The 25,465-nt window shown below is 39.0% G+C and overlaps 1 protein-coding gene and 1 non-coding gene across 10 annotated transcripts in view; both read left to right on the top strand.

The window, feature by feature from the left end:
- The first annotated feature begins 2,837 nt into the window (after nucleotides 1–2,837).
- Nucleotides 2,838–25,465, top strand: part of LOC104595190 (transcription initiation factor TFIID subunit 1-like) — a 164,059-nt gene continuing 141,431 nt past the window's right edge. For 4 of the 9 annotated variants that reach the window (XM_088897676.1, XM_088897675.1, XM_010255805.3 and 1 more), the window contains exons 1-6: nucleotides 2,838–3,254; nucleotides 4,230–4,326; nucleotides 4,807–4,872; nucleotides 11,521–11,627; nucleotides 21,437–21,499; nucleotides 21,646–21,691. In XM_088897676.1, the coding sequence (XP_088753802.1) occupies nucleotides 4,827–4,872; nucleotides 11,521–11,627; nucleotides 21,437–21,499; nucleotides 21,646–21,691 (262 nt within the window). In that variant the 5' untranslated portion in view covers nucleotides 2,838–3,254; nucleotides 4,230–4,326; nucleotides 4,807–4,826. Of the gene's footprint in view, nucleotides 3,293–3,388; nucleotides 3,523–3,751; nucleotides 3,857–4,229; nucleotides 4,327–4,386; nucleotides 4,423–4,806; nucleotides 4,873–11,520; nucleotides 11,628–21,436; nucleotides 21,500–21,645; nucleotides 21,692–25,465 lie in introns of those variants that run through there. The other 5 variants (XM_088897671.1, XM_088897670.1, XM_088897672.1 and 2 more) reach the window with 5 other exon arrangements.
- On the top strand, nucleotides 13,844–13,917 carry TRNAM-CAU (transfer RNA methionine (anticodon CAU)). The gene has a single exon. It is a non-coding gene; the product is annotated as a tRNA-Met (tRNA).

Here is a 25,465-nt window from a genome sequence, read left to right as displayed (position 1 = left end):
AAGAAAATAAGGCTGAAAATTTTGTATGCAAAGCCTTTCATAAAATCACAAGGGTCCTGAATCTATTGATATTGGCCTTGTGTGAAGACTGGAGTCCAACAAAAGCACAGGGGCTCTAAAGCAGAGTTTGGGTGTGCTTAAAAATAAATAAATAAATGCTTATTCAAATAACCACTTATTTTGGGTGAATAATACCAATAAACAGTTATTTGTGTTTGAAAAATAAGCTTGAATAATTTATTGTTATTGATAATAATAAGCACTTATTTAAGAAGCCTTCAAATTTGGGCTTATTTTTAAGTGTTTATTTCCTTTTTTTGCCTGTCTTGGCCTGCCATGTCGTTTTGAAAATACCTATGCTACTCCTATTTTAAAATAAATGCATTTTCATCAAATGTTCATAAGCGCTAATAAGCACTCGCAAATTAACTCTGCCTAAATTTGTAGGCACATACGTTCCCAATGTTCATAATGCATTAATGTGTGGTTGGATGCCATGCTTTTAGAATGTGCACAAAGCTTTTGATTGTAATAGAGGATTTTTTTTTTTAATGTGGGCGCCACTCTGATGATGATGATGAAGAGGGTAGATGGCAGATTAGTGGAGTTCATATTTTGACATGAATAAAAAAAACAAATTATAATGAAACATTATATACATGAGTATGGGCTAGAAACATGTTGAGATTAACTCCCAAAAAAAAGAAGAAAAAGGTACTAATCAATTTTTACGTGGGAGTGGAAATTGATCCCATTCCATACAACAGTTGAAAGCCATTAACGGTTCCTATACCATACACACACAAAAAAAATATTTCTTATTCTTTTAATTCACTGCCAAGGTTAACAACCTAGCCACAAACAGAATCTGAATATTCAATAATGTTTTGTAATCTAAAAATTGTTCTAAGGTAGTGTATTAATAATCTGAAAAAAAAATCACTTATTATAACGGTTGAGAGCCATTAATAGTCTAAGTAAGAGGAAAGGTGGCCAAAGTGAGGTGAATATGGGGGTATATGGGGGCATTTTTAGGTATTTTTGTGGGTTTTCAGGGTCAAAATGGTCCAAATGAAGTGAGTTTGGGGGTATTCTAAGAAGAAGGGAGGGTAAGGGGGTATTTTGGATATTTTGAGGTTTCCAGGGATATTCTTGTAAAAGTCGTAAGAATAGAATATTCTCATCTAAGGGTTGGCAGATTTGAGTGGCCAAGATTACTTCTGGACAGGTTATTGTGTTATTACTATACGGCAAGGAAATTGTGTATGCCAACGATAACTTGTAAAATAGAATCTTATTTGGTTTTAAAGCTATGAATGGAGTTTTTAGATGAAATTTGGTAGGGTGGGATTTTCGAGGGATCAAACGGGTCTAAAGAGGTTTGCATCTAGGGGATTTATGAGATCATGATTCCTAAACAATGAAAATAGCTGAAAAGGAATCTTACTTTGATCAAGGGTTAAATGGAGGAGCATTAAGATGAAACTTGATAGGCAAGGCTTTTAGGGTACGTAGAGTATTCTTCCTCTTATGTTCCCCTTCATATCCTCACTCATTTCTTATGTTCTTTCATTTCTTTTATTCTTCCTCTTTTCCTCTTCCACACACCATTTTCTTCTCCACCTTTGGCCAGTTAGTTGCCATCAGTCTTTGTGTTTCGTTATTTCCTTGTTTTGTTCATAGTTTTATTCCTCTCCATGTTCTTTCTTCCATTTATTCTCTTGCTTTTATCCTTCCCTACTATGTTCTTCATCATTTTCTTATTCTATTGCCATTGGCCACTCCTTTTCTTTTTTCTTCGTCCTCTATTTCTCCTATTCTCCCCTTCGTTACTAATCAAAGAAATGGGGCAACACTACCCCATGCAGCTCTTCTTTATGATAGCCATGCTTTGGGCCACTACCATCCAAGCCAACATTCCAGTTTTTCAGCTATGGTGGAATGTTGGTGCGTATGGAGGCAATAGTGTTGTTGAAAATAAGGATTTCATTATCTTGAGAGAAGGAGAGACAAGATTTCAATTTTTTATATTTTAACTGATTATCCGATAAACTAGGGGTGCAACTTGGGTGGGTTGGTCTGGGTTGAGGGTTAACCTAAGCCCAACCCTAAAAGTGCAAACATTTAGATCGAGCTTGATCTAACCCGAGGTCAAACCTGAGTTTATCGATCTAGGCTCAACCTAACATAACTTGGGTTGGGTTAGGCCAAACTTAGTCATGTTTGGGTGGATTGGTTTGATTTGAAATAATTTATGAACATATTTTTGTATAACTATCTTGGCTTTATGGCTTATGGCTGTGTTTGGTTTGAAGGAAAAAATAAGGAAAAGAAGAAAAAGGGGTAAGGAAATTTTTATAAACCTTATATAGATTTCCCTACCTTTTTTCCTTCAAACAAAACATAGCTTAAGAGTAGAATTGATTGAAAAATATACAAATTTTAAAAGCTCTTATACATATTTTATAGATGCATGTTTACATAGTTAGATAAAATTTTTATATAGACAAAATGCATGTATTTAACAATTTATGTATTTCTTGGGTGTATCGGGTTGGATAGGGCTAGGTTGAGTTGGGCTGGGCTCAGGCTATCTGAGGCCTCAACCCAAGTCCATTTCTGATTCAGGCCCAACCCGTGCAAAACTCAGGTTGGATCAGATCGGAGTCGGACAACCCGCTCAAATTGCATCCCTACGGTACACGAGTAATCACTTTTACTATTACCCAAAAATAAAAAAAGAGTAATCACTTTTACGTGTCGAGTTTGGGTTGGAATCGAAGAGAAAAATCATTCGACTTCAAACGCTGATGATTCGGACCGTAGCTCTTTGTACACGTCTTATTTATAGGAGATGGTTAATGGCTAATGCTGCCCACGTTCAATAGCTACAGGTCATCGACTCGACCTCCACAGCTCCACTTGCTGGTCGAGGCGGAGGGGACGTCACCGAAGAAGTGAGTTGAGATGATAGCACTGCAGAGTGCCGACGGTGGCTAGGCAAAGAAGAGGAGTACGAGGGAAACAGAAGTCACCAGAGAAGGGGAAGCTGCGATTTTTAGCGATGCCGGCCACTGAAAAGTAACGCCGGTTAGTGTCTCACACATACAAGGAGTCTGCCACGCTTAAAGGCGACGTGGCAAACTTTGAGGGGTGATACTAGGGATTGATTTCCTAGAGTGATACCAGAGGATCCGGATCCCGTCTCCTTTCGATGTATGTCGTCTGTTAGTTTTTCACGGACAGAAACGACGGTATGATCTCCTGCACAATCCTTCCTGAAGAGCTTCCTGTACGTTTCTAACGTCCTCCCTGTTTTTAATATATTAAAAATTAAAACAAATAAAAAAATGGATTAGTGTTTCTTTTTCCTATTTCGTTCAAATAGAAAACAAGAATTTACAGAGCTGAGCAGAAAAAATCGCGAATAAGAGTTCCGACTTCCGACTTCCGAGAATTAAACGCCTGAAGCTGAGACGATTCTCTGACTGATTACCAACCGGAATCAACAATCGAGGTAAGGTATTTAATTGACCTCGATTTTAATTGTCGATAACCATACCTGTCGCTGTCGTTATCATAATTCTGTTGATTATGTTTGGAATTTTCATCCGCCATTATGCTGATGATGAATAAGAAGTCCATGGTTTAGTGGGCAAAAATTCAATTTCAGTATGGAACTACGACGGGAAATTAGCTTTCAAAGATATAGTAATGGCCACTGAAAATTTCAATGAAACATACTGTATAGGGAAGGGAGGACAAGGGAGTGTATATAAAGCAAAGCTTCCCGGTGGAGATGTTGTTTCTGTAAAGCGTCTTCATTCATCCACGTCTGATGAAAATACATCTCAAGGTGATGACTGGAAGAAGAATTTTGAGTCTGAGATACGAGCTCTAACAGAAATTCGATATCGAAACATTATAAAGATGCATGGATTCTGCTTAAACAAGGAGTTTGCGTTTGTAGTGTACGGGTACCTGGAGAGGGGAAGCTTGGGCAGTTTTCTAAATGACTAGGAAGATGAAAAAGAAAGCTCTGTAAATTATTGTTTTTTTATTTGAACGAAATAGGAAAAAGAAACCCTAACCCATATTTTTTATTTGCTTTAAAATTTTAATATATTAAAAACAGGGAGGACGTTTGAAACATCTGTTACTCCCACTCGCGCATGTGAAATTTAAGCACGAGAGAGTGCTGACATGGCACTCTCTGATTTGATGTACAGGAAGCTCTTCGGGAAGGATTGTGCAGGAGATCCGGACTCATATCAAGGGGCAATTGGAACAACAAGCTCACCATTCTTCCTTTTTTTTTTTAATCAGGTTTGGTGGACAGCTTCTTAGTTGCGTGTTCTTGCTTTTTTTTCACCCATGTTTTTACGATCTTGGAACATATTAGTACTGTACAATAGGGATTGGGTATGGTTTTTCTTTCAACTTATTAAATTATTTAGTTTTGATACGGTTAGTTCGTTCTTATCAAGGGTTTTTCTTCATCTTGAAAATATATGTATATATGCTCCAACATTTGGAATTTGTTTGATTTGATTTATTGTAACATGTGTTGGAGGGAGGGGGGATTCTAGGTCTCAATTTATGTGGGCTCTAGTATTATGACATTTTAGTTCATTGTAAAAAAAAATGTCAGAGTGTTGATATTAATTCATTTTGCTCCGGTATAATTCTAACTTTGTTTTTTGGTACTTGAAAGAATTGTCAGTTGCTTTTCTATTTTTTTTTTTCATTGATCGTCAATTGGTGCTAAATGACAGAAATGTTTCTCTTTTTCCTCCTTTTGCTTAGTGTGAAGCTGTAAGTACAACATGAGGGAAATGTCAGGCAACACATCACATGATACCCGCGACGAAGGTTAGTTAACTGTTTGAATTGTAAAATAATAATATGTTCATATCGTGCACCACAATTGACAAAAAAATGTGCATCATAGCCCTCTCTAGTTTTTGTTTGTTGGTGCAGAAAGTTACTGTTCCAAGGGACTTATAAATAAATAAGGAAACTAATTTCTTGTTAGTGTTAGGAGGTCGTGTAGCCATACATAGCATTTGAATCCAAACTATTTCACTTCAGGTTGTTATGAAGTTGTAAACAAGTTCACTCTCGAATAAACTTGAAGTTACTCAATTACAATATTTTATTAGTGTAAGTGGTGTGGTAAGGTTAAGTGTGGTGGTCTCCTTGATGGACGAAGGAAGGCTAGGAGCAAAGGGTAGGCTACAAGCTTCTACTGACAAAGTCATGTTTGTTATGATTTACACACCCCTTTTACAAGGGGAGATACCGAGGTCCTGAAGGGAAGGAGCCAAAAGGATATGACTCCTATTTGGGAAGGGAATTTTCGATATGGTGTCGGTTGTTAGGGGGACATTGCTAGGTGTTCGCCACGTGTCTCATGAGATCTTTCCAGGACGAAGCTTCCTTTCGTCTAAGGATTCTTATAATACACATGTGCTACTTCCTTTCGCAGATCTCCTATTATTGGCATGATGTGGGTGGTGTTAGGACTAGTCTGACGTGTCTTGCTTAATCTTACTGGATGCCTTGTTATGAGCAACTTTGGTTGATGATATTTTCGTCCATCACCGGTCTGTGGTGGCTTTGATCTCATCGCAGGCTCGTGATGAGTTATGAACTCGTCGCGGGTCCTCGTTGGCTTGTTTGTCGCAACGGATTTTTCTGTGGTTCTTGTTTGGGTGACTTCATTGCCATCACAGTCATGGTGAACAACATGCATTTACAAGTAGCTCCCCTGTTTATTGGTAAGAGTAAGCTTATCAATAAGCATTTGTTTCGTTGGTGCATTTTGAAAGGCTATAGTGGGGTGAGGAATTTGTTTTGAATTAGGGGGTTTTGGGAGGATGCAATTGTGAGTTTGGGGTCTTCTAGTATTCATGCGATTGGTCTGTTTTCACTTTGAGGTCTGGCTTATCTCTTGCATCGGGCCCCTTGTTTCTTGGCCGGAAGGCTTCTGTGAAAAGTCATGGGTGTCGTTGTTTCTGGTTTTGTAGCCCCCACGACTTTCGACATGAGGCTTCCTGGCAAGGAACATGTACTCACTTGGTTGGGCTGTGTGAGCGTCCCTGTTTTTGGAAATGGTACATTGTGGTGATATGTTTTGATTTGGTGGATTAGCCCCCTTGTTTATTGGTAAGAATATTCTTACCAATAAGTATTTCTATGGTTGATGCATCCTAGTATTGTTTGGACTATCGTGGTCGACATGTGGGGGAAAAGTTGCTTTGAGCTCATTTTCGGATGGTTGTTGGTTATCTCTTTGGGTTTTGGCATTGAGTGCATGCTCCTGGTTATTTTGGCTCTTGGGGTCCATTATTTGGAGTTCATGTTTGTTGAAATTGATTTTTGTGTATTCAGCCCCCTGTTTCTCGATAGGAAGCATTTTGTCAAAAGACATTTTTGGCTATAGTTTGGTTCTCAACCCCCTTGTCTTTTGGTAGAAGTGCTTTCAGTCGGGAAACATTGTGAACACTTGTGTATCTGGGGGTGGTGGTTTTATCCCCCCTGTGTATTGGTGAGGTATATTTGGTTCCCAGTGGTTTGTGACTTTGTGTGTGTTTTGGTTTCTGGGGAGGTCTATTGGAGGGTGGATTTTGGAGCACGAGCATGGACTGGGTTTTGTTGTGGTTCTCTTCCATCAAGCCTTGGACATATTCCTTTATCTCGATTAGATTGATGGGCATCTTCATTGTTGTATTATCTCGTGGGATCATATGAGGCTGTTCAACGACGGAGAAGTGTGTTCTTTGTGTTGTGTCTGCTGCAGGCGCATGCTTGGCTATGGGGGATGCTTAGTCATTCCGAGGTTCAAGTTTCCTGGGTGGTTGGCAGGGGCGGACACAGAAGGGCCAGCGGGTGTGAATGGAGAATATTCAGCTGCTGTCATCTTTTGTAAAAGTAGTTGCAGGGTGTTTCTCATTTAGGCCTGCATCTGCTCCAATCGATTGAAATGAGTTTCAAAGTCGTACACCTTATTGGCCAGGATTTCAATATCAGCCTGTTCGGTGGATTCTTGACCAATCTGATCCCCGACTTCTGGGTTGGCATTCTTGTAGTCGTTAGGTTGTTCTTTTGGGACAAGGAAAAGGTTGATTCTAAGGCTAAGTGTGGCGGTCTCCTTGAAGGACAAAGGAAGGCTAGGAGCAAAGAGTAGGCTACAAACTTTTATTGACAGAGTTGTGTCTGTTATGATTCACACACCCCTTTTATAAGGGGAGATCCTGAGGTCCTAAAGGGAAGGAGCCAAAAGGATTTGACTCCTATTTGGAAAGGGGATCTTCAATACGGTGTTGGTTGTTAGGGGGACACTGCTAGGGGTATGCCACATGTCTCATGAGATCTTTCCAGGATGAAGTTTCCTTTCTTTCGAGGATTCTCATAATACACTTGTGCTACTTCCTTTTGCGGGTCTCCTAAATTGGCGTGGCATGGGTGGCGTCAGGACTAGTCTGACGTGTCCTGCTTAATCTTATTGGATGTACTGTTATAAGCAACTTTGGTTTATGGTATTTTCGTCCATCGCCTGTTTGTGGTGGCTTCGAGCTCATCGCAGGTTTGTGGTGGCTTTGAGCTCATAGCAGGTTCGTGACAAGTTATGAACTCGTCGCGGATCCTCGTTGGCTTGTGTGTCGCCATGGGTGTTTCTATGGTTCTAGTTTGGTGCCTTCATTGCCATCACAATCATGGTGAACAACATGTACTTACAATTAGTGATTTGGAAATTTCTGATTTTAGATGGCAAATTTTGTGATTTTAATGTAAAGAGAAACCACAATGTCATCATTTCATTTCAATCCACCTATTTTTGTTTATCAATAAAAAATTCTACTCGATTTCAAAACTGAATTTGTTTGAGTAACCATTGATCGGGGAGAAGGGGAGCAGCAATAAGCTAGCTCCATTCTTGATGTAGAAACTGAATTTGTTATGCATTCAGACTTCTGTACTTACTCTCTTTTCTTTATGGATAAATCCCAAGAGTTACAGATAAAAAATCTACTTGTTCTTTCTGAGACCCACACATGCAAGGTCTTCAGCGGAAGATAATTGGTGGGAGTCAAAAGGGGCTGATATGGTTTTTAGAGGTGAAAATGAAGAGACTTTGGAGGAGTGTTTTCTTTAGGTAGTTGGGTGGGGTTGTTGTTGGACGAGCAAGTTTTCTTTCTTCTCTCAGGTGACTTATTGTCACCTTTCTTGTAATTTCTTTTTTCTTTACTTTTGTTTTACTATCAAACAATGAAGAGGCTTTGTAGAGGGTGGAAGTAGGGGAAGGGGGAGAAAGGGTGGTGACTTTAGCGGAGGGGGAGGGTTCAATTTGCAAGGCCAAAGTGGTTTCTGGAAGGGAGGAAGATAGAGAAGCGGGAGGGGAGGCTTCAAGGGGGAAGGGAACCTTAAATGTGGGCAGTAGCAATAAGTCTGATGAGGGTTTTGGATGTGATGTGGACAGAGGAAAAAAAGGAGTGGGTTGAGGAGGATGGTACTGAATCAACAAATGGGCCAGATATCAAAAAGGGACTTGGCGCTGGTGTGGACTGCCTTGGGAAATTTGAGAAAGAGGATGCTTCTGACAAGGGAGGGGAAGGACACGGAGAGAAAGAAGGTTGCGAGGCTTATGGGTCAAAAAGGAAATATAGAATGACACTGATGCATTCTGCTAAGGTGGCTGAAGAAGCTGGAAGAAAAATATGGTGGGCCTTTGAAGGTTAGGCAGAAAGACAAATTGATTCCTGTTGAGATTGGTGTTATTGCAAGAAATAGTAATGTGCAAGACAGTGGGAGGCCATCTGAAGTTGAAGGGGATGATTTTAACAAGGGTAGTGAGGTGGGAGCATATCAAATCTTTGAGAAGAATGCTGTCTTAGAGTTAGAAAGGATCAATAATAAAGGATTTGATGGCTCCTGAGAATATTACTAATGCAGTAAGAAGATTCAGAAGCCGGAAAAATAATTGGACTGTTTCAGTTTCAATTTTTCACCAGATTGAAGTGCGGCTTATTTGGGGAGACTTGAATAAAGCAAGTAGATTTCTGTTCTACTGTAATTCAGAAAAGAGAAGAAGAGAAAAGAAGAGTAGAGGAGAAGAAGAAGAGAAGAGAGGAGAAGAGAGAAAAAAGGGGTTCGGTGATTGATATCTGCTGCCCCAAATTCTTTCTTATTTATAACCTTTAATTCCTTACAATAATAGGACAGAAATACTTAAGTCCTAATCCTAGTAAGACAAAATAGATAAACATGAAAAGGCCAGCCGGCCCAATCTTAAAAGAAAAAATAAAAACAATTAGGAAACTAGGTATGGGTATGGTACCCCACACTCGTGACTTATTTCTTCACTCCCCCTCAAGTTGGGAGTAGATATTTGTCATGCTCAACTTGCGTAAATCCGTCTCCAATTTGATTTTTGTGACTGCTTTGGTGAAGAGATCAGCTAACTGCATGTCTGAGGCAATGTAAGGAAGGCATATTTCTTGAGATGCAACTCGCTCTTGGCTAAAATGTCTGTCAACCTCGATATGCTTAGTCCTGTCATGCTGTATTGGGTTGTGGGCAATATTAATTGTAGCTTGATTATCACAATATAGCATTAGAGGCTTCTCATAATCAATCTCCAACTCATTAAGCAAGGATTTCAGCCATAACACTTCTGCGACACCATTGGCCATGGATCTGTATTCTGCTTCTGCACTAGAGCAAGCAACAACATTCCGTTTCTTGCTTCTCTAGGAAACAAGGTTTCCCCCCACAAATGCACAATATCCAGAGGTAGATCTCCTGTCATCAACACATCCAGCAGCCCAATCCACATCTGTATACACTTAGTTTCATATGACCATTATTCTTGAAGAGTATACCTCTCCCTGGACATCTCTTTAAGTAGGCAAGAATCCTTTCTACTGCAAGGAGGTGGGTGGTCCTGGGAAAATGCATGTATTGACTGACAATACTAACAACATAAGAAATATCTGGCCATGCACAATATCCAGAGGTAGATCTCCTGTCATCAACACATCCAGCAGCCCAATCCACATTTGTATACACTTAGTTTCATATGACCATTATTCTTGAAGAGTATACCTCTCCCTGGACATCTCTTTAAGTAGACAAGAATCCTTTCTACTGCAAGGAGGTGGGTGGTCCTGGGAAAATGCATATATTGACTGACGATACTAACAGCATAAGAAATATCTGGCCGAGTTAGGTAGAGATAAAGAAGTTTCCCAACCAGCCTTTGATACATAGCCTTGTCATCAAGGAGTTCTCCACTTTCTGCACTTATCTTATGGTTAGGCTCAATGAGAGTATCAACAGGTTTCACTCCTAACTTTCCAGTTTCTTCCAATAAGTTTAGAACATACTTCCTTTGAGAGATGAAAATGCCATGCTTAGATTGAGCTACCTCAATTCCTAGGAAATAGTGTAATTTCCCTAGGTCTTTTACTTTAAATTCCTTGTGAAGGTGCTGTTTAAGGGTTTCAATTTCACTAGTGTCACTTCTTGTTATCACAATGTCATCTACATAGACTGCAAGTAGAGTCAGGGAATGACCTGCCTTCTTAAAGAAGAGAGTGTGATTTGACTGAGCCTATATTTATTCGAATTTGTCCAAAGCCAGTCTGAACCTATCAAACCAAGCTCTTGGAGATTGTTTCAGCCCGTACAAGGCCTTCTTCAAAAGGTAAACTTTCTTTCCTTCTTCTGCACTATAAAATCCAGGGGGTAACTCCATGTAAACTTCCTCTTGCAAGTCTCCGTTGAGAAATGCATAACATTTAGCTGAAATAGTGGCTAGGAGTAGTTTGCAGCAATGGATAGAAGAACTCTGATAGTGTTCATTTTTGCAATAAGTGCAAAGGTTTCTGTATAGTCTATGCCATAAGTTTGTGTGAATCCCTTTGCAACTATTCTGGCTTTATACCTCTCTACAATATCATCATCATTATATTTCACAATAAACACCCATCTGCATCCAACAGGTTTCTTCCCTTCAGGTTGGTTAACTAGTTCCCATGTGTTGTTCTTGACAAGAGCATCCATCTCTACTTGCATTGCCTTCTTCCATTCAGGTATCAAAAGGGCTTCTTGCACTTTTCTGGGTATAACTAAGTGATGCTTGTTTGAGTCCTTCCATCCAGCCCAAAGGAAATTCCCCATTTTCTCCTCAATTTTGTCAGCCACACCAGAAGGAACTGAGAAAATGGATAAGAAATATGCTTTTGATTAAAGTCACCTTGCCTCATGTCATACTTGGAAATTGGATTTCTTGTGTTAAGTTCTTAGACTTGCATTTATATTTAACAGACATTTATAGACATGCATGATGCATAATTCACTTATTTATTGATATGTAAACGTTCCCCTGAATGCAGGTACCTTGAAAATAAGTTGCTCCTTTTAAGTTTTGGACTTGAAACTTCTGCTTATATATCATTTACGGGTTATAGCATGGCATACTTTTGTTTGTTTGGTTCTAAAGTTCTGACTTGGCAGATGATGAGGATGATTATGAGGAGTCTGGTGGAGGGAGCCGACTCTTGGGATTTATGTTTGGAAATGTTGATGATTCAGGTGATCTTGATGCAGATTATCTTGATGAGGTGAGCCTCCCTTAAGGAAGTTTTTACTTTCTGTGCATCCAATAATTGTGGTGTGTAATTTGCAATTGTAGATTGTAGAACTAATTTTAGTATCATGTCATCTAAATCTGACATTTCATTGAAGCAATCTCATACGTGTTACTGAAAATGATTTTATTTACCATTAATAAGTAAGAACTATCTGGAAATTGGTGCTTAATAAACATATGGCTTGGGCAACTTGCTATTTGCATTGATTGCTTTGAAGAAGGAATGGTGTATATGTAATCGGTATGGGTTGCCTTTTTTTTTCAGTTTTTTGGCATCTGGAAATCTGATAAAACATAGAAAAGCTTTTGTTTTGGTACAGTAAATGCTGTAGATGGTTCTTATAATATAAATGCTATAATTTTCTGATAAAAAATTATAAAAATACTCTGAAGGTTTTGTGGTCCAAGCAAAACGAGCTCCTAAGATGTACAAGAAGTAGACCCCATCAGCATATTATGCTCAAAAATCTTACACCAACATTGTGAGACCCTTCAAAACAGTTGCTTTCTCTATTCAGAGTGTCTTGGTATATATATACATAAACTCTATTCAGAGTGTACATACATACATACATATAATATATATATATATATATTATCTCTTCTGGCCTAGGTTGGGCTGTCTAGCTCTAGGATTTTAGGGCCTGGGCAGAAATGATCAACCCTATCCAGAGTGTCTTGGTGATTTCCATCTTTGGTTAGGGAACTCTTGAGTTGCTGGAAACTGTGGAACCTTAACAGCCAAGATTATGCTATACGGAGAGTTGCCCCATTAGCCATATTTTGGGCCACTTGTGGGGAAATGAATAGCATATATATCTTCTGGCCTGGGTTGGGCTGTCTAGCTCTAGGATTTTAGGGCCTGGGCAGAAATGATCAACCCTATCCAGAGTCTTGGTGATTTCCATCTTTGGTTAGGGAACTCTTGAGTTGCTGGAAACTGTGGAACCTTATCAGTCAAGATTATACTATACGGAGAGTTGCCCCATTAGCCAGATTTTGGGTCACTTGTGGGGAAATGAATAGCAGAATATTCAAGAAGAGGCAATAGCCAGTTGAAGAGGTGCTCAGACTTGTCATTGAGATGATTTGTTTGTGTCTTTCTGTTCACAAAAATTCATACATTTTTTGACTTCGATCTTTTGTAAGAGAAGCTAATGGACCCTTGAGATAGGTCTAGTCATGTACAAAGTATTAGAAGCTAATTTAGCAGTTTATTTATATTGGTTCCTTTATTTTTTCTTTGTTATTGATAAAGAACAGGGAAAAGATGACAAAATTAGCGTATCTCATATTTCCATTGTCAATTTCTTATTTTGTTTTTTTAGAAACTGTGCTTTTTCAAGCAACAACTCCAATAGGAGTCTAATCATCATCATCATCATCATCATCATTGAAACCTTATCCCAACTATATTGGGTTGGCTACATGAATTCTGTTTCACCATTCCATTCTGTTCAATGCCATATCCATTGTTAAATAGTGTTTAAATCATTTGTTACAACTTCTATGGAGCAAGGTTCAAATAATCGACACGTATCGGGAGCTTCCTGATATGCCCCTACAGAGGTGTATCAGGGTTTTGACCGGTCCAGGGGGTGGATGGACCTTAAACCGGCCCCTCTGAACTGGATTTGAAAAAAACTAAAAAAAAAAACAACTGATACGCCTCTACCGGCATATCGATGTTTTGAACCTTGCTACGGAGTTCCTTTTTGGTCCACTCCTAACCCTTGTAACCCTTTCAACTTGCAACAAATCACTTCTTACGGGTGCTGTTAATGGTCTTCTATGGAGCTACTACTAAGTTCCTTCGAATGGCTTCATTTCTGATACTATCCTTTCTAGTTTTTCCATTCATCCATCTCAGCATAAGCATCACTCATTTTTTGGACATGTTGTTTCTTGACTGCCCAAAACTTTGCTCCATACAGCATAGCTGACCTTACAACTGTTTTATAGAGTTTTCTGTTTTCCTTTTAATCTAAGTTGTATTTGCCTGTTACATAAAACTCCAAATGAACCCCTCCATTTTGCCCATCTTACTGTAATTATATGGGTAACATCCTCCTCAATCTCTCCCTTGATATGAATTATCGAACCAAGATACTGGAAAAGGTCACACTGAGTTATCTCTTGGTCTCCAATCCAGCAGGAATAATGGTAATAATCTAGATTCTAGATACAGGTCCCGTAGCTCAGTTGGTTAGAGCATTGGTTTCATGAGCCGAAGGTCGCGGGTTCGAGCCCCGCCGGGATCATTTGGCCAATGTGTCCCAACAAGAATACTCTCACCATCATGGCTATGCTTTCTGGTGTTTTAGCAATCTCCAAAGGGCCCAGTTTCCTTGGGAACATTAATCAAGGCTAGTCCATACTCCATACCATATCAATTGTGCATGTTGGATTTTGGAAAGCAAGGGGATGTTGATGGTAATATTTCCTTTTAGGCTTGGTTTCATTACCACTGGATGATGTGTTCACTCTAGCTGCTAAACATCTGGCCTAATATAGTTTCTTAATAGCAGTGGTTCCTCAATTCTGCCCTTAGGCTATCCAAAAGTTCTATATGTAAACCTTCCAGTGGATTTTTTTTTTTTTTTTTTTTTTTAGTTCAAGAAGCTGTAACTAACATGGTTGTTGAAAGCTTATCGATTTACAATAGTTCATGATTCTAACATGTTCCTAAAGAATACCTCTATACTACAGTGCATGCTGGTCCAAGTGTGTCAGGTTGTCAACCACATAAAAACCTAGTCAATCCAATATGAATGGTTGACTGCAAATAATTGGGACAAAGGCTGAGCTGAGTTGAATGAAAACCTTGTTCAAATGAGTATGGAGATTAGCATAGCAGACTCTCTAGCCTGGGGGGGGGGGCAACACATATAGTGGGGAGTCGATGCCTATTGATACAATCATGCATTTTGACATATTTGTGGATGCATTTTATTGGTCTATTCACTTTTATGTGGAGGGTTTAGCATTAAGTTTCCTTATATAGGAAACTATATGCTTATATTTTCTTATATTTATGTTTTCTTATAATTTTCTCATATTTACTTCTATTGCTCATCTTAGCATTTTCTGGTCTTGTTGGTTCAAATGATTTAGCAAGAACTGAGCTACTACAGTTCAATTGGGGATGAGAGATTGGGTGGTTTATGAGGGGATGAGAGATTGGGGCTGCAACAGTGCCCAGAGAGACTATTGTGTTCAATTGGGGTGTTGAGGGCTTTGGCATATAGATTGAACCGTTTGTTACAGCTTCTCCCTGGATCAGAAATTCCTTGGCAGAAGAGATATTGGGAAATTTCATTACGAAGTTAAGGGTATTCTGTGTCACTTTTTTTTTTTTTGTTTAAGAAAAGGTAATGTAGTATTTCATTAAAGGGGGGAGACCAACAAGTGAGCCCCAAGATACTATTACAGTGAGATTTACACCCATGATCCGCCAGTCAAAAAGCAAAAACCTTAAGCCATTGACAACTTATATGAAAACATTTTACAAAAAGAAACATTTTTAAAAGATTACTTCCCTTAATTCATGAAAAGATTCTAGCTGCAGCACTTCTCAGAACCTCATCTCCCTGCTTAGACTGATTCTCAAAAGTTCTGATGTTTCTCTCTGATCAAACATTCCAAATGATAGCAGCTGTGGTTGTTTTTATGTGCTTGTTTTCCTCTTAATATTGAGTCTCCATTATGCCAACCACAAAGTACCTGCATTACAAACTTTGAAAAACACCAATGTGCATAGCACATTCAGGCTACTCAAAAAGAAGCTCCAGATCTGTCACCTCGGGACAATAAATGAAAATATGATCAGTAGTTTCTATTGGGCAACAGAACATCACCTCCCAGTGTACTATTGTTGGTTTTTAGGATGCCTCAAGCTTTGGTAAAAAGAGTTGAAAAGATAATGAGAGATTTCCTTTGGGAGCCTGCTGTAGGGAAGAAAGATCATTTGGTTAGATGGGATAAGGTGATGAAATTGATGGTTGAAGGCGGTCTGGGCATTGGAAATGTTAATTTGAAGAACTCAGCCTTGTTGAGTAAATGGCTTTGGAGATTTATTAAAGAAAATGAGAGGCTGTGGACTATAGTTATTTCAAGTATCCATGGGCTGTCAAACAACGGTTGGGATGCGGGCTGCTTACATAGAGCTACTCTGGCTGCTCCTTGGAAGGCTATCCATGACAATCTTCCTATGTTCCTCAATCACATAAGGTATGATTTAGCTTTGGGTCAGAAAATTAGATTTTGGGAGGATATTTGGGTAGGGTAAGCCCCCTTTTCGGAGGTTTTTCCTTTCTCTTTGAGCTCTCTAGTTTCAAAGGTAAACCTATTTGTGATTTTATCAGTTGTTCCTCATCCCTTTCAAACTTGAGTTGGAATCTTGGCTTCATTAGAAATCTAAGTGAATAATTTCCAATGTCTCAGCTTTGCTTCTTCTGTTGAGTTCAGTATTTTTGGGGGAGGGTGGTTCAGATTCTAGAGTGTGGACCCTTAGTCAGTCAGGTTCTTTTTCCTGTAAGTCCTTTTTGAATTCTCTTATCTCCACCTTCCCCTCTCCTTATTTCCCTGTTAAGGAGATATGGTCTCGGCCCATCCCTCAAAAAGTCAGTACTTTTTGTTGGGAAATGTTTTATGGCTCCATTAACACCTGTGATTTGCTTCAGAGGAAAAGACCAAATTGGTGCTTGCCCCCAAGTTGGTGCACTTTATATAAGTTGTATGGTGAGACTGCCTTTCATCTTTTGTTCTCCTGTCCTTTTGCTATTTCTATTTGGGAGTGATTTTCATCTCTTTTTGGATGCAGTTGGCTTCCCCCTGATTGTCTGGAAGGTGTATTTAGCTCTCACCTTTTCAGCTGCCCTAAAAGAAGAGGCAGGGTTATGTGGAGATGCACTTGGGCAGCAGTGATCTGGACAATTTAGGAGGAAAGGAACCTAAGAATCTTTGAAGACAAGGAAAGAAGTAAGGAAGCTGTGATTGAGGAGATTAGTCTGAGTAGTGCATTGGGTGAGCACTTTAAAGCTTTTTGCTGACTTTAAGGTTGAAGACATTTTCAGGTTGTGGGGAATAATCGCAGGTTCTTCGTCTAGAAGACAGATAGTTCATGAGGCCTGGTCTCGTCCATGTGTTGGGTGGAAGAAATTAAACCTTGATGGTAGCTGTATGGGCAATCCTGGACCATCGGGTATTGGTGGAGTAATTAGGGAAGAAAATGGAAAAATTCTAGCATTGTACTCAGGTCCTATTCAGCATGGAGATGTGATGAGATCAGAATTATTGGCAGAAGTCCATGGAGTAGAGAAAGCTAAAGAAATGGGGATTACTAAGCTGATTATTGAAGGTGATTCAAAAGTAGTTGTGGGCTGGCTGAAAAAGGGGGAAGGAATCATATGGAAGTTAAGGAATGAGTTCAGGAGATTCAAGCAGATCTCTAAAGACATGATTATCCAAATAAGGTGGATAAGGAGATCTGCAAACAGTTTGGCTGATGGTCTAGCAAAGCAAGCAACTCAAAGACAATCTATGTTCTGGGCAGTTCTGTAAATAGTGAATAGTTTCTGTTTGGGCTTAATTTTGTGCCCACAACTCTTTGTTGTGTGTCTCTCTCTCTCTCTCTCTCTCTCTTTTTTTAATCTAATGAATCAATTTTGTGTTGCTGATAAAAAAAATCTGGAAGCTCCATATCCCTTTTGCCCAAGTTTTCTATGCGAGGCACTTGTCTGGTGAATCTGTCCTCAGCATGAAACCAATCTTTTGTGGACTCCTAGGTTGCCAAATGATGTTTAGTGGTTAGTTCCTGGGTTAACTTCTAAACATAAGATTTTACTGTAAAAACTCCAGAGTTCTCCACTTCTCCCACCTCCACCTTCTCCTATACTCATATCCTGCCATAGGTACAATAGAATGCGGTTTTTGGAGTAAGGCTGCCACATCTTCTTACTCCCAGTCATAAAGATTTTTTTGGAACTTTGGAGCACAAACTACCTTATCACCAGCCACCTCAAAGCATTGACTATCCCTAGACTCCCTTGAATTGGCAATGTAATAAAATGTTGGAACAGGGAGCTGTAACCCTAGTTTTGGCTGGGTAAAAAGGATAGCAAATGTGTTTGCAGATGTCCTAGAAAAACAGGGAGCTGATTGATCCACCTTATTTTGGGCAATATTGTAATCTGTAGTAGCAAAAAGGGGGGGGGGGTGACAGACCAAAGTAGTGTGGGCAAGCTGTATTTTGGTGATTTCTGGACTACTGAGTAGCCAAAACTTTTATAATCTGTTTTAAACATTAATAGGTGGAATTAATTTGCTGATAAAAAAAGTCTTCCTTCAAAGTTTTTTCTACTCCCTTGTGTCACTATTGTACATATAGCTGGGATAATTTAGTTCTTTAGCCAGCCCCTAAGTCATCTTATGCTTATAATTCCACATAATAATGATGATACGACACTCTTACTGTTGCTGCTGAAAATAGTTTCAAAAAAATTATTTTTTGAGAAAAGGTAAGGGTATTTGTATTAATAACCGAAAAGGGAGAGTGGGGGAACCAAAATACAGAGATTCTATACAGCAAGTTTCTACATGAAGCAAATACAAAAAAATATTAATTACAAAAGACAAGATCGGAGTCTATGAAAGTATGGCATTGATTAGTGTGGAAAAGTTTGTGGGCTGAGCACCAAGAAAGTATTGTGCTCACATTGTTTCTGATAACTTTGTCTGGTTGTGTGTCAGAGTTCTGAAAGATTCTGCTTGTTTCTCTTCATCAAGACAGTCAAACAAATTGCATTAGGTATCATATTACCAAATCTTCTTGCCTTTTTTGTTCATCCTGTCCATGTGCCAGCTCATAAGAGTTTCTGAAGCAGATTTAGGAAAGACTAACAGATGTTTAAGCATCCAAGGAGGTGAGTCCAAATGCTGTAGCTCATGGGCAGTAAACACAACCGCAAAAAGGGAGGATCAGGCCTCTGCTAGAGATCTTGTCTTTGGTGGGGCATTTCTCCAAGGATGCTGTCCAGGTCAAGAAGTCCATTCTGGACGGAACACCTGCTGTCTATACTGCTCTGCGATGGAAGTTTTACTGTGGATCTTGGCCAAGATGATTGAGAAAATATTTTACTGAGAATATGGGGATTTGATCTGCTGTCTATACTGAAAATATTTTACTGTGACTGAACACCTGCTGTCTATACTTTTCCATATCGAGCAACCATATGGGGATTTGACCAAGTCAGTGTCCCAGCCTCCAATGCTGTACCTATACTTGGGTACAGTGAGTTGGCGCCACCAACCATCCAGTTCAGAGGGGTTAGGGCTCATTTATTTTGGGCACTAAACCCCCAAAGCCATTTGCTCAAGAAGGTAATGTTCATGTGTTTAATTCTGTGCAGGCATAAACCTGCTGCTTCCTTAGGGATGCAGAGTTTAGCCCAATCAACCAAGTGAATTTGTTTTCATCCTTCCAGCCATGAGAAAGAAAGTCTCTTTGCAGCTTCTCCAGAAGCTGTTTTTGAAGGAATAAGGAATGCATAATTTTCAAGGCGCCAAGTTGAGGTTAAGCGATAGGGGGGGGGGCGCCTTGTTGCCTAGTCGCCTAGGCGATGATTTTTTAAGTAAAAAACTAATATCCTATGGTAGTTCCCTAGGTACCATAACCATATTTTCTTAATAATTATTCATAATTTTCATAAGAAAAGTATATACTTCATGTTAAAGCATAGAAAATCAACATATTCATGAGAAGAAAAAGAAGAAAGTAAAAACAAATTCAAAAAATATAGGGGCTGAACCCAAGGTTCGAAGTATCGATACACTTCTGTATATTGGCGGAGGTGTATCGGAACTTTGAACGATACTCCTTTTATTTTTTAGTTTTTTGTCAAGTTTCAGTTTTACACACACACACACACACACACACACACACACACACACATATATATATATATATATATATCATTAAAAAAGAGGGTTCCCAAAAACACCTGTAAACAGGTGTATTGGGAACCAAAAGATATGATATACGCCTCAGAAAATGTTGATTAGACAAATTTTTAAGTTCATCCTTACTTATTGCTTCAGGTTTTGAAGTCTTTGAGGGTTTGATACAGCATTTAGCAGTGTTTGTGTTGATTAAACCCTAACAAATAAGAAAATATTAAAATGTAATTAGTATATAAACACACAAAATGAATATTTTAGTTTAATAATGTCTATTTTATAATTATAATCTCAAAAAAAAATCAAGAATATAAAAGTATTTTATAATACATTGTCTAAAGCTGCTTGACGATTAGGCGAGGCGAGCCTCCAAGAGCACCTTGTCACCTAGATAATGTGGGCAAGCTAGATAATGTGCTTTTAATAGGAGTGTGAGTTTGTCCCCTTTTTTAGATACTTGTCTTTCCAGGGGGAGAGCCTATTCTGGAACACTCAAGGATGGGCTCTCAGACAGTGCTAGAGATGCATTTATTTCCAAGGGGCATGCTTAGGTATTTTTCTTTTCCAATTCCTCCCAAAATTAGCGATTAAGCTGATGGAAGACGAGATTGATGGGAGTTATAAAGGAGATTTAGATTCAAAAAGTAGAATGTGAAATGGTTTTACACTTTTAGAAAAAAGAAGCAAAGTTTTTGGGTGTATTTTTTGCATCTGAGGTCTATTTTTTACTAAAGCTACTAAAATGACAGCACAACTTTCTCTGTGCTTCATTGATACATGGGAACTTCTATGTCTGGTTGTGCTGGAGTATCAATGATGTCTTGAAATTAATGTTCTAGTGATATTTTCTGTAAAAATGTTGGATTCTCCCCAATTCAAGTTGGATCTTGTATTATCTTCTCCTGTAAGATGTCAAAACATTCACATTATTTGCAAAAATGTTACAATTCTTATGAACCATACTTTGGATAAGTGAAATTTCAGAATGTGGAAATCTTAAGATTGTCTTTGATTTTTCATTCATGCCTTTAGGCGTGATCTTTTCCATGCTGCTTGCAGTTTTAGGAGATGGGAAATTTTTGTTTGTCTTGGCATATGGGGAATTGGGGATTAAACCTTTAAATACGTGGAGAGGTTGTAGTTAGAAAGGCTAATAAATTTTGCAATACTTGGTTGCGCTCCATGAACAATGGAGAGTGATTCAAGTAACATATTTACCAAGTTATTAGCAAGTCAATGTTGATTGGATTAGAGATATTAGTTATTGGCATATTTGGTTGAGCTCTGTGAACAATGGAGAGTGATTCGAATAACATATTTACCAAGTTATTGTTGACTGGATTAGAGATATTAGTTATTGACATCCTTATGCATGCATATACTGAAATTGCTAATATAGATGCCAACTCCATGTCCTGTATAGATGCAAGCAGATCTTTGTCTACTGTATTATCTCATTACATTCTTTCTTTATTTTCAACGAGGTTTTCATGATTGCAGCTAAGAGGAACTATAAAAGACTACTGGTTGGTCAGATGAGAAGTTTTCTCTTCATCATCTTGCATATACCATAGCTTAGCTGCTGTGATGTTTTGTCTTTTTTGATAACTATAGAAGGTTTCTTTTCTTCTTTCTTGACACTGTAGCTGTGTTCATGGTCACATTTCTTGTTCTATTTTGTGTTTATTTATGTATTTATATAATTTCCCTTGATACCTTCTCTAATTTTTCTTTCTCATGTTTGATCACTACATCCTGTAATCTTTCTTCACAAAGCCAATTGTTAAACCCTTTAATTGATGCTTGACATACAATGTTTTTCAGGATGCAAAGGAACATCTTTCTACACTGGCCGACAAATTGGGTCCATCACTAATGGATATTGATGTATGGTGATTCCAATCTTGTTGTTATATCTCCTGGATTTTTTAAGAGATCAGTCTATGTCAGAGGGGCCAATCAATTTTGTTTTTTGTGTTCTTTCCATTGCAATCTTTTATGCATTGACACTAATGAATTTGTTTAACATGTAGTTGTCAATAAAATTACTGCAAACACCAGCTGATGGTTCTGAGCAAGGTGACATTATATTGCCAGAAAGAATGATCTCAAGTTTTATGGTTTAATTGACTCTGAAACTGATGATTTGGTATCAAGTGAATGTTTATCCATTGATCCCATTTACAACATATTGATATTGGTTAAACTTTTATGCTTATTACATTTTATGACTTGCATCATATTGAAGAGATAAGAAGGAAGCTGAGTAGAATTAGATATCAATATTCTGAATATGACTCTGTTTAATTCAAGTAATTATCATTTCAGTAGGGTGAAAAATCTGTTCTTAGACTTTGATCTTAATCTAAGCATTCTCTTTTTCCCCTTGAATCCTTTTGCTTACATACCATGGGCTTTCAATATTTCTAAATTGAGGTCTTTAATCATCCTTTTTTTTTAACTTTTATCTTTCTAATTGAGGGTAATGTTTAAAATTTCGCAATGTATCGGGCTGTATTGGCTGATACTTGTCGTTTTGACAAGAGCCCGATACACAGAACATGTAGAAATCAGCCGTTCCGTTTCTTTTCGTATGTATCGCACCAATATGAACCTGTATTGGGCTGTTTCGGCTCTATATTGGCTGATATGGGCCCGAAACAATCCGATACAGCCCGATACACTTGATTTGTTTTGGGTGCCCTTCTTTCATTAATTTCACTAATCTATATTTAATTCCGAATCCCCTCTCATTAATTTCGTTAATTACTCCTATATTTAAGTCTAATTTCTCTTTCATTCAATCCAAGATTGATAGATTCCTCTTTACCATGGATTGGGAAGAGCATTGAGGTAGTCTGACCTCTAGGGCCCTTCCAAGTGTCACTTCTGATCATTGGCTCATTTTGATCTGTAAAGAGGAGTTTAGAAATGTTGGACCTTCCCCATTCAGATTTGGTAATATGTGGTAAGTTCAACCGGGTTTCATTAGGAGAGTAAGGGATTGGTGGGAGGAATGTGAGCCTAGGGTAATGTGAGAAGGAATGAAATTCCATAAGAAGCTTCAACACCCGAAAAATAAAATAAAGGAATGGAATGCCTTGGAGTTTGGGAGATTGGGAGAAAGAAAACAGGAGGTCTTTGATCAAATTGAAGAGATTGATTTGAAAGAAGAAAGGGGTGAACTTGAGGAAAGGGATTGGGAGGGTAGGTGGAGATTAAGGAAACAATTAGAAGACATTTTGGTGAAGGAGGAGATAAGTTGGAAGCAGAAGTCTAGGTGCAAATGGTTAAAAGAGGGAGATAGAAACACTAAATTTTTTCATGCGGTGGCAAATGGGCGAAGAAGGAAAAACTTTATTTCCAAATTGGAGGTAGGAGGCTTAACCTAATCCAACAGGATGAGATAACTGGGGCCTTTGTGAATCACTTTAGATCTATTTTTAGAAGACCGTTGAATAATAGAGTCTAGCTAGAAGGTGTGGAGTAGCCAAATCTAGGAGCTGAGCTTAGGTGGTTGGAAAGAGAGTTTGATTTGGCTGAAGTGCAAGAGGTTGTGTTCTCAATGGATAGATCAAAAGCTCCAGGCCTTGATGGTTTTACAATGGCCTTCTACCAAGACTGTTGGGACATTGTGGAAAAGGACATTATGCTAGTGTTTGATGAATTCTACAGGAGAGGTGTAACTAAGCCGGGTTTGAATTCCACCTTCATTGTTTTGGTACCCACAAAAGCTGATGCCACTCACCCGAGAGATTTTCGACCAATCAGCCTAGTGAATAGTTTGTACAAAGTCATTGCTAAGGTGTTCTCTCAGGATTAGGCATGTCCTTCCTACCATCGTTTTCTCCAACCAAGGGGCTTTTGTGTAGGGGAGGCAAATTGTGGATCAAATTCTGATAGCCAATGAATGTGTGGAGGATGTGAGAAGATCTGAGAGGAAAGGAGTGGTGTGTAAGCTCGATTTAGAAAAGGCCTATGATATGGTGGATTGGTCTTTCCTGAAAGAAGTGATGGAATGCTTTGGGTTTGGAGGTAGATGGTGCAAATGGGTAATGAGGTGTTTGAGGACTTGTCAATATTCTATTTTGGTGGATGGGACAGTAGTGGATTTCTTTCCTGCCTTAAGGGGTATTCGACAAGGAGACCCTCTCTCTCTCCTTTCCTTTTCACCATAGTTGTAGATGTGTTGGGGAGATTGGTTTCAAAAGCAGACTCTAGGAATCTAAAAGAGGATGGGGAATTGGAAGGGAAGGGGTACTAATTACTTATTTATAGTTTGCTGACGATACAATTCTCTTTTGTGATGGAGGAGAGTTGGTCTGGATTAGGAATCTCAAAATTGTAGTGCAACTTTTTGAGCAAATGTCAAACTTAAAGGTGAACTTCAAAAAAAGTTGCATAGCTGGAGTTAACAAGGGAGAGAGGGAAATGGCTGTGTCTAGAGATTTTGGGCTCTGCGGTCTCTAGTTGGCCTTTGAAATACCTAGGTCTTCCTTTAGGTGATAACCCTGGGAAAGTGCGCTTTTGGTCCCCGGTGGTGGAGAGATTTGAAAAGTGACTTGCTTCTTGGAAACGAAATTACCTGTCTATGGGAGGAGGGGTTACCTTAATTAGGTCCACTCTAGCTAATTTACTTGTTTACTTCTTGTCGGTATTCAAAGTTCCCAATGGAATAGCTAGGAAGTTGGAGAATCTAATGATAAACTTTCTTTGGGAACCGGGGGAGGAAAAGAAGGATCATAGAGTGAGGTGGGAAGATGTGTGTAGGAGCAAGGAGCTAGGGGGATTGGGAATTGGGAATGTACGGAAATGAAATTCTGCTCTTTCAGGTAAGTGGCTGTGGAGATTTTCTGATGAGGAAGAAAAATTATGGGCTAAGGTAGTGTTGAGCATTCATGGGTCAACGACAAATGGTTGGGACATTGGAATTAGAGCAAGGACTACAAGAACATCCCCGTGGAAAGCCATCCAAGCCATCCTTCCTTTATTCTTGCCTTGGATTAGGTATGACTTGCACTTTGGGAATTGTATTAAATTTTAGGAACAAGTGTGGGTGGGGAATTCTCCTCTGAGGGACCAATTCCCTTCTTTGTTTTCCTTGTCTTGTTACGAAAATGAGCCTATTTCTACTTTCTTGGTTCCCTCCAATTCTGGCTTTGGGTTTTGTTGGGATTTGGGTTTGAGAAGGGCTATTAGGGATACTGAGGTAGATAGTGTCATGTTCTTGGACCCCCTTCAAGCTGATGGAAGAATTTGGACTCCACACCTCATGGTTTGTTTACTTGTTCTTCTTTCTTCAACAACCTAATCCAATTGGCAACTAGTGGGGGTCTACCTTTTCCTGTCGAAGAGGTGTGGAGCAAATCTATTCCCCAAGGGTTGGTTGTTTTTGCTGGGAAGCCTACCTGGAAAGAATCAATACTTGTGATTTACTTCAAAGAAAAAGACCAAAGAGCAGTTTGTCTCCTTACTGGTGCTGTCTTTGTAAAGTTAATGATGAGAATTGCTACCATTTATTGATCTCTTGCTCTTTTGTTAAAGGTTTATGGGAATGGTTTTCTTCTTTTTCTGGAAGCAGGTGGGTCCTGCCATCATATGTGAAAAAGTTTGTTTGCTCCTTTCCTTAGGTTGCCAAAGAAAAGGGGAAGAATAATGTGGCGTTGTGTAAGGGCTGCTGTTATTTGGCCTATTTGGGAAGAAAGGAACTCCAAATTATTCTCAGGAAAGGAGAGGAGCAAGGAAACTATTTGGGAGGTGATTTGCCTCTGGGTATTCCATTGGATTAAATCTTTGGATATTTTCAACAAACTTTCTCTAGATGATCTGTCAAGAAAGTGGAAAGAAATTGCC

The sequence above is a fragment of the Nelumbo nucifera genome, chromosome 2 (assembly GCF_055504915.1).
Source record: "Nelumbo nucifera cultivar China Antique chromosome 2, China Antique-T2T, whole genome shotgun sequence".
In the NCBI taxonomy this organism is placed as follows: domain Eukaryota; kingdom Viridiplantae; phylum Streptophyta; class Magnoliopsida; order Proteales; family Nelumbonaceae; genus Nelumbo; species Nelumbo nucifera.
The sequence above is the reverse complement of the archived record's forward strand: the minus strand, read 5'-3'. Positions and strand labels throughout refer to the sequence as shown.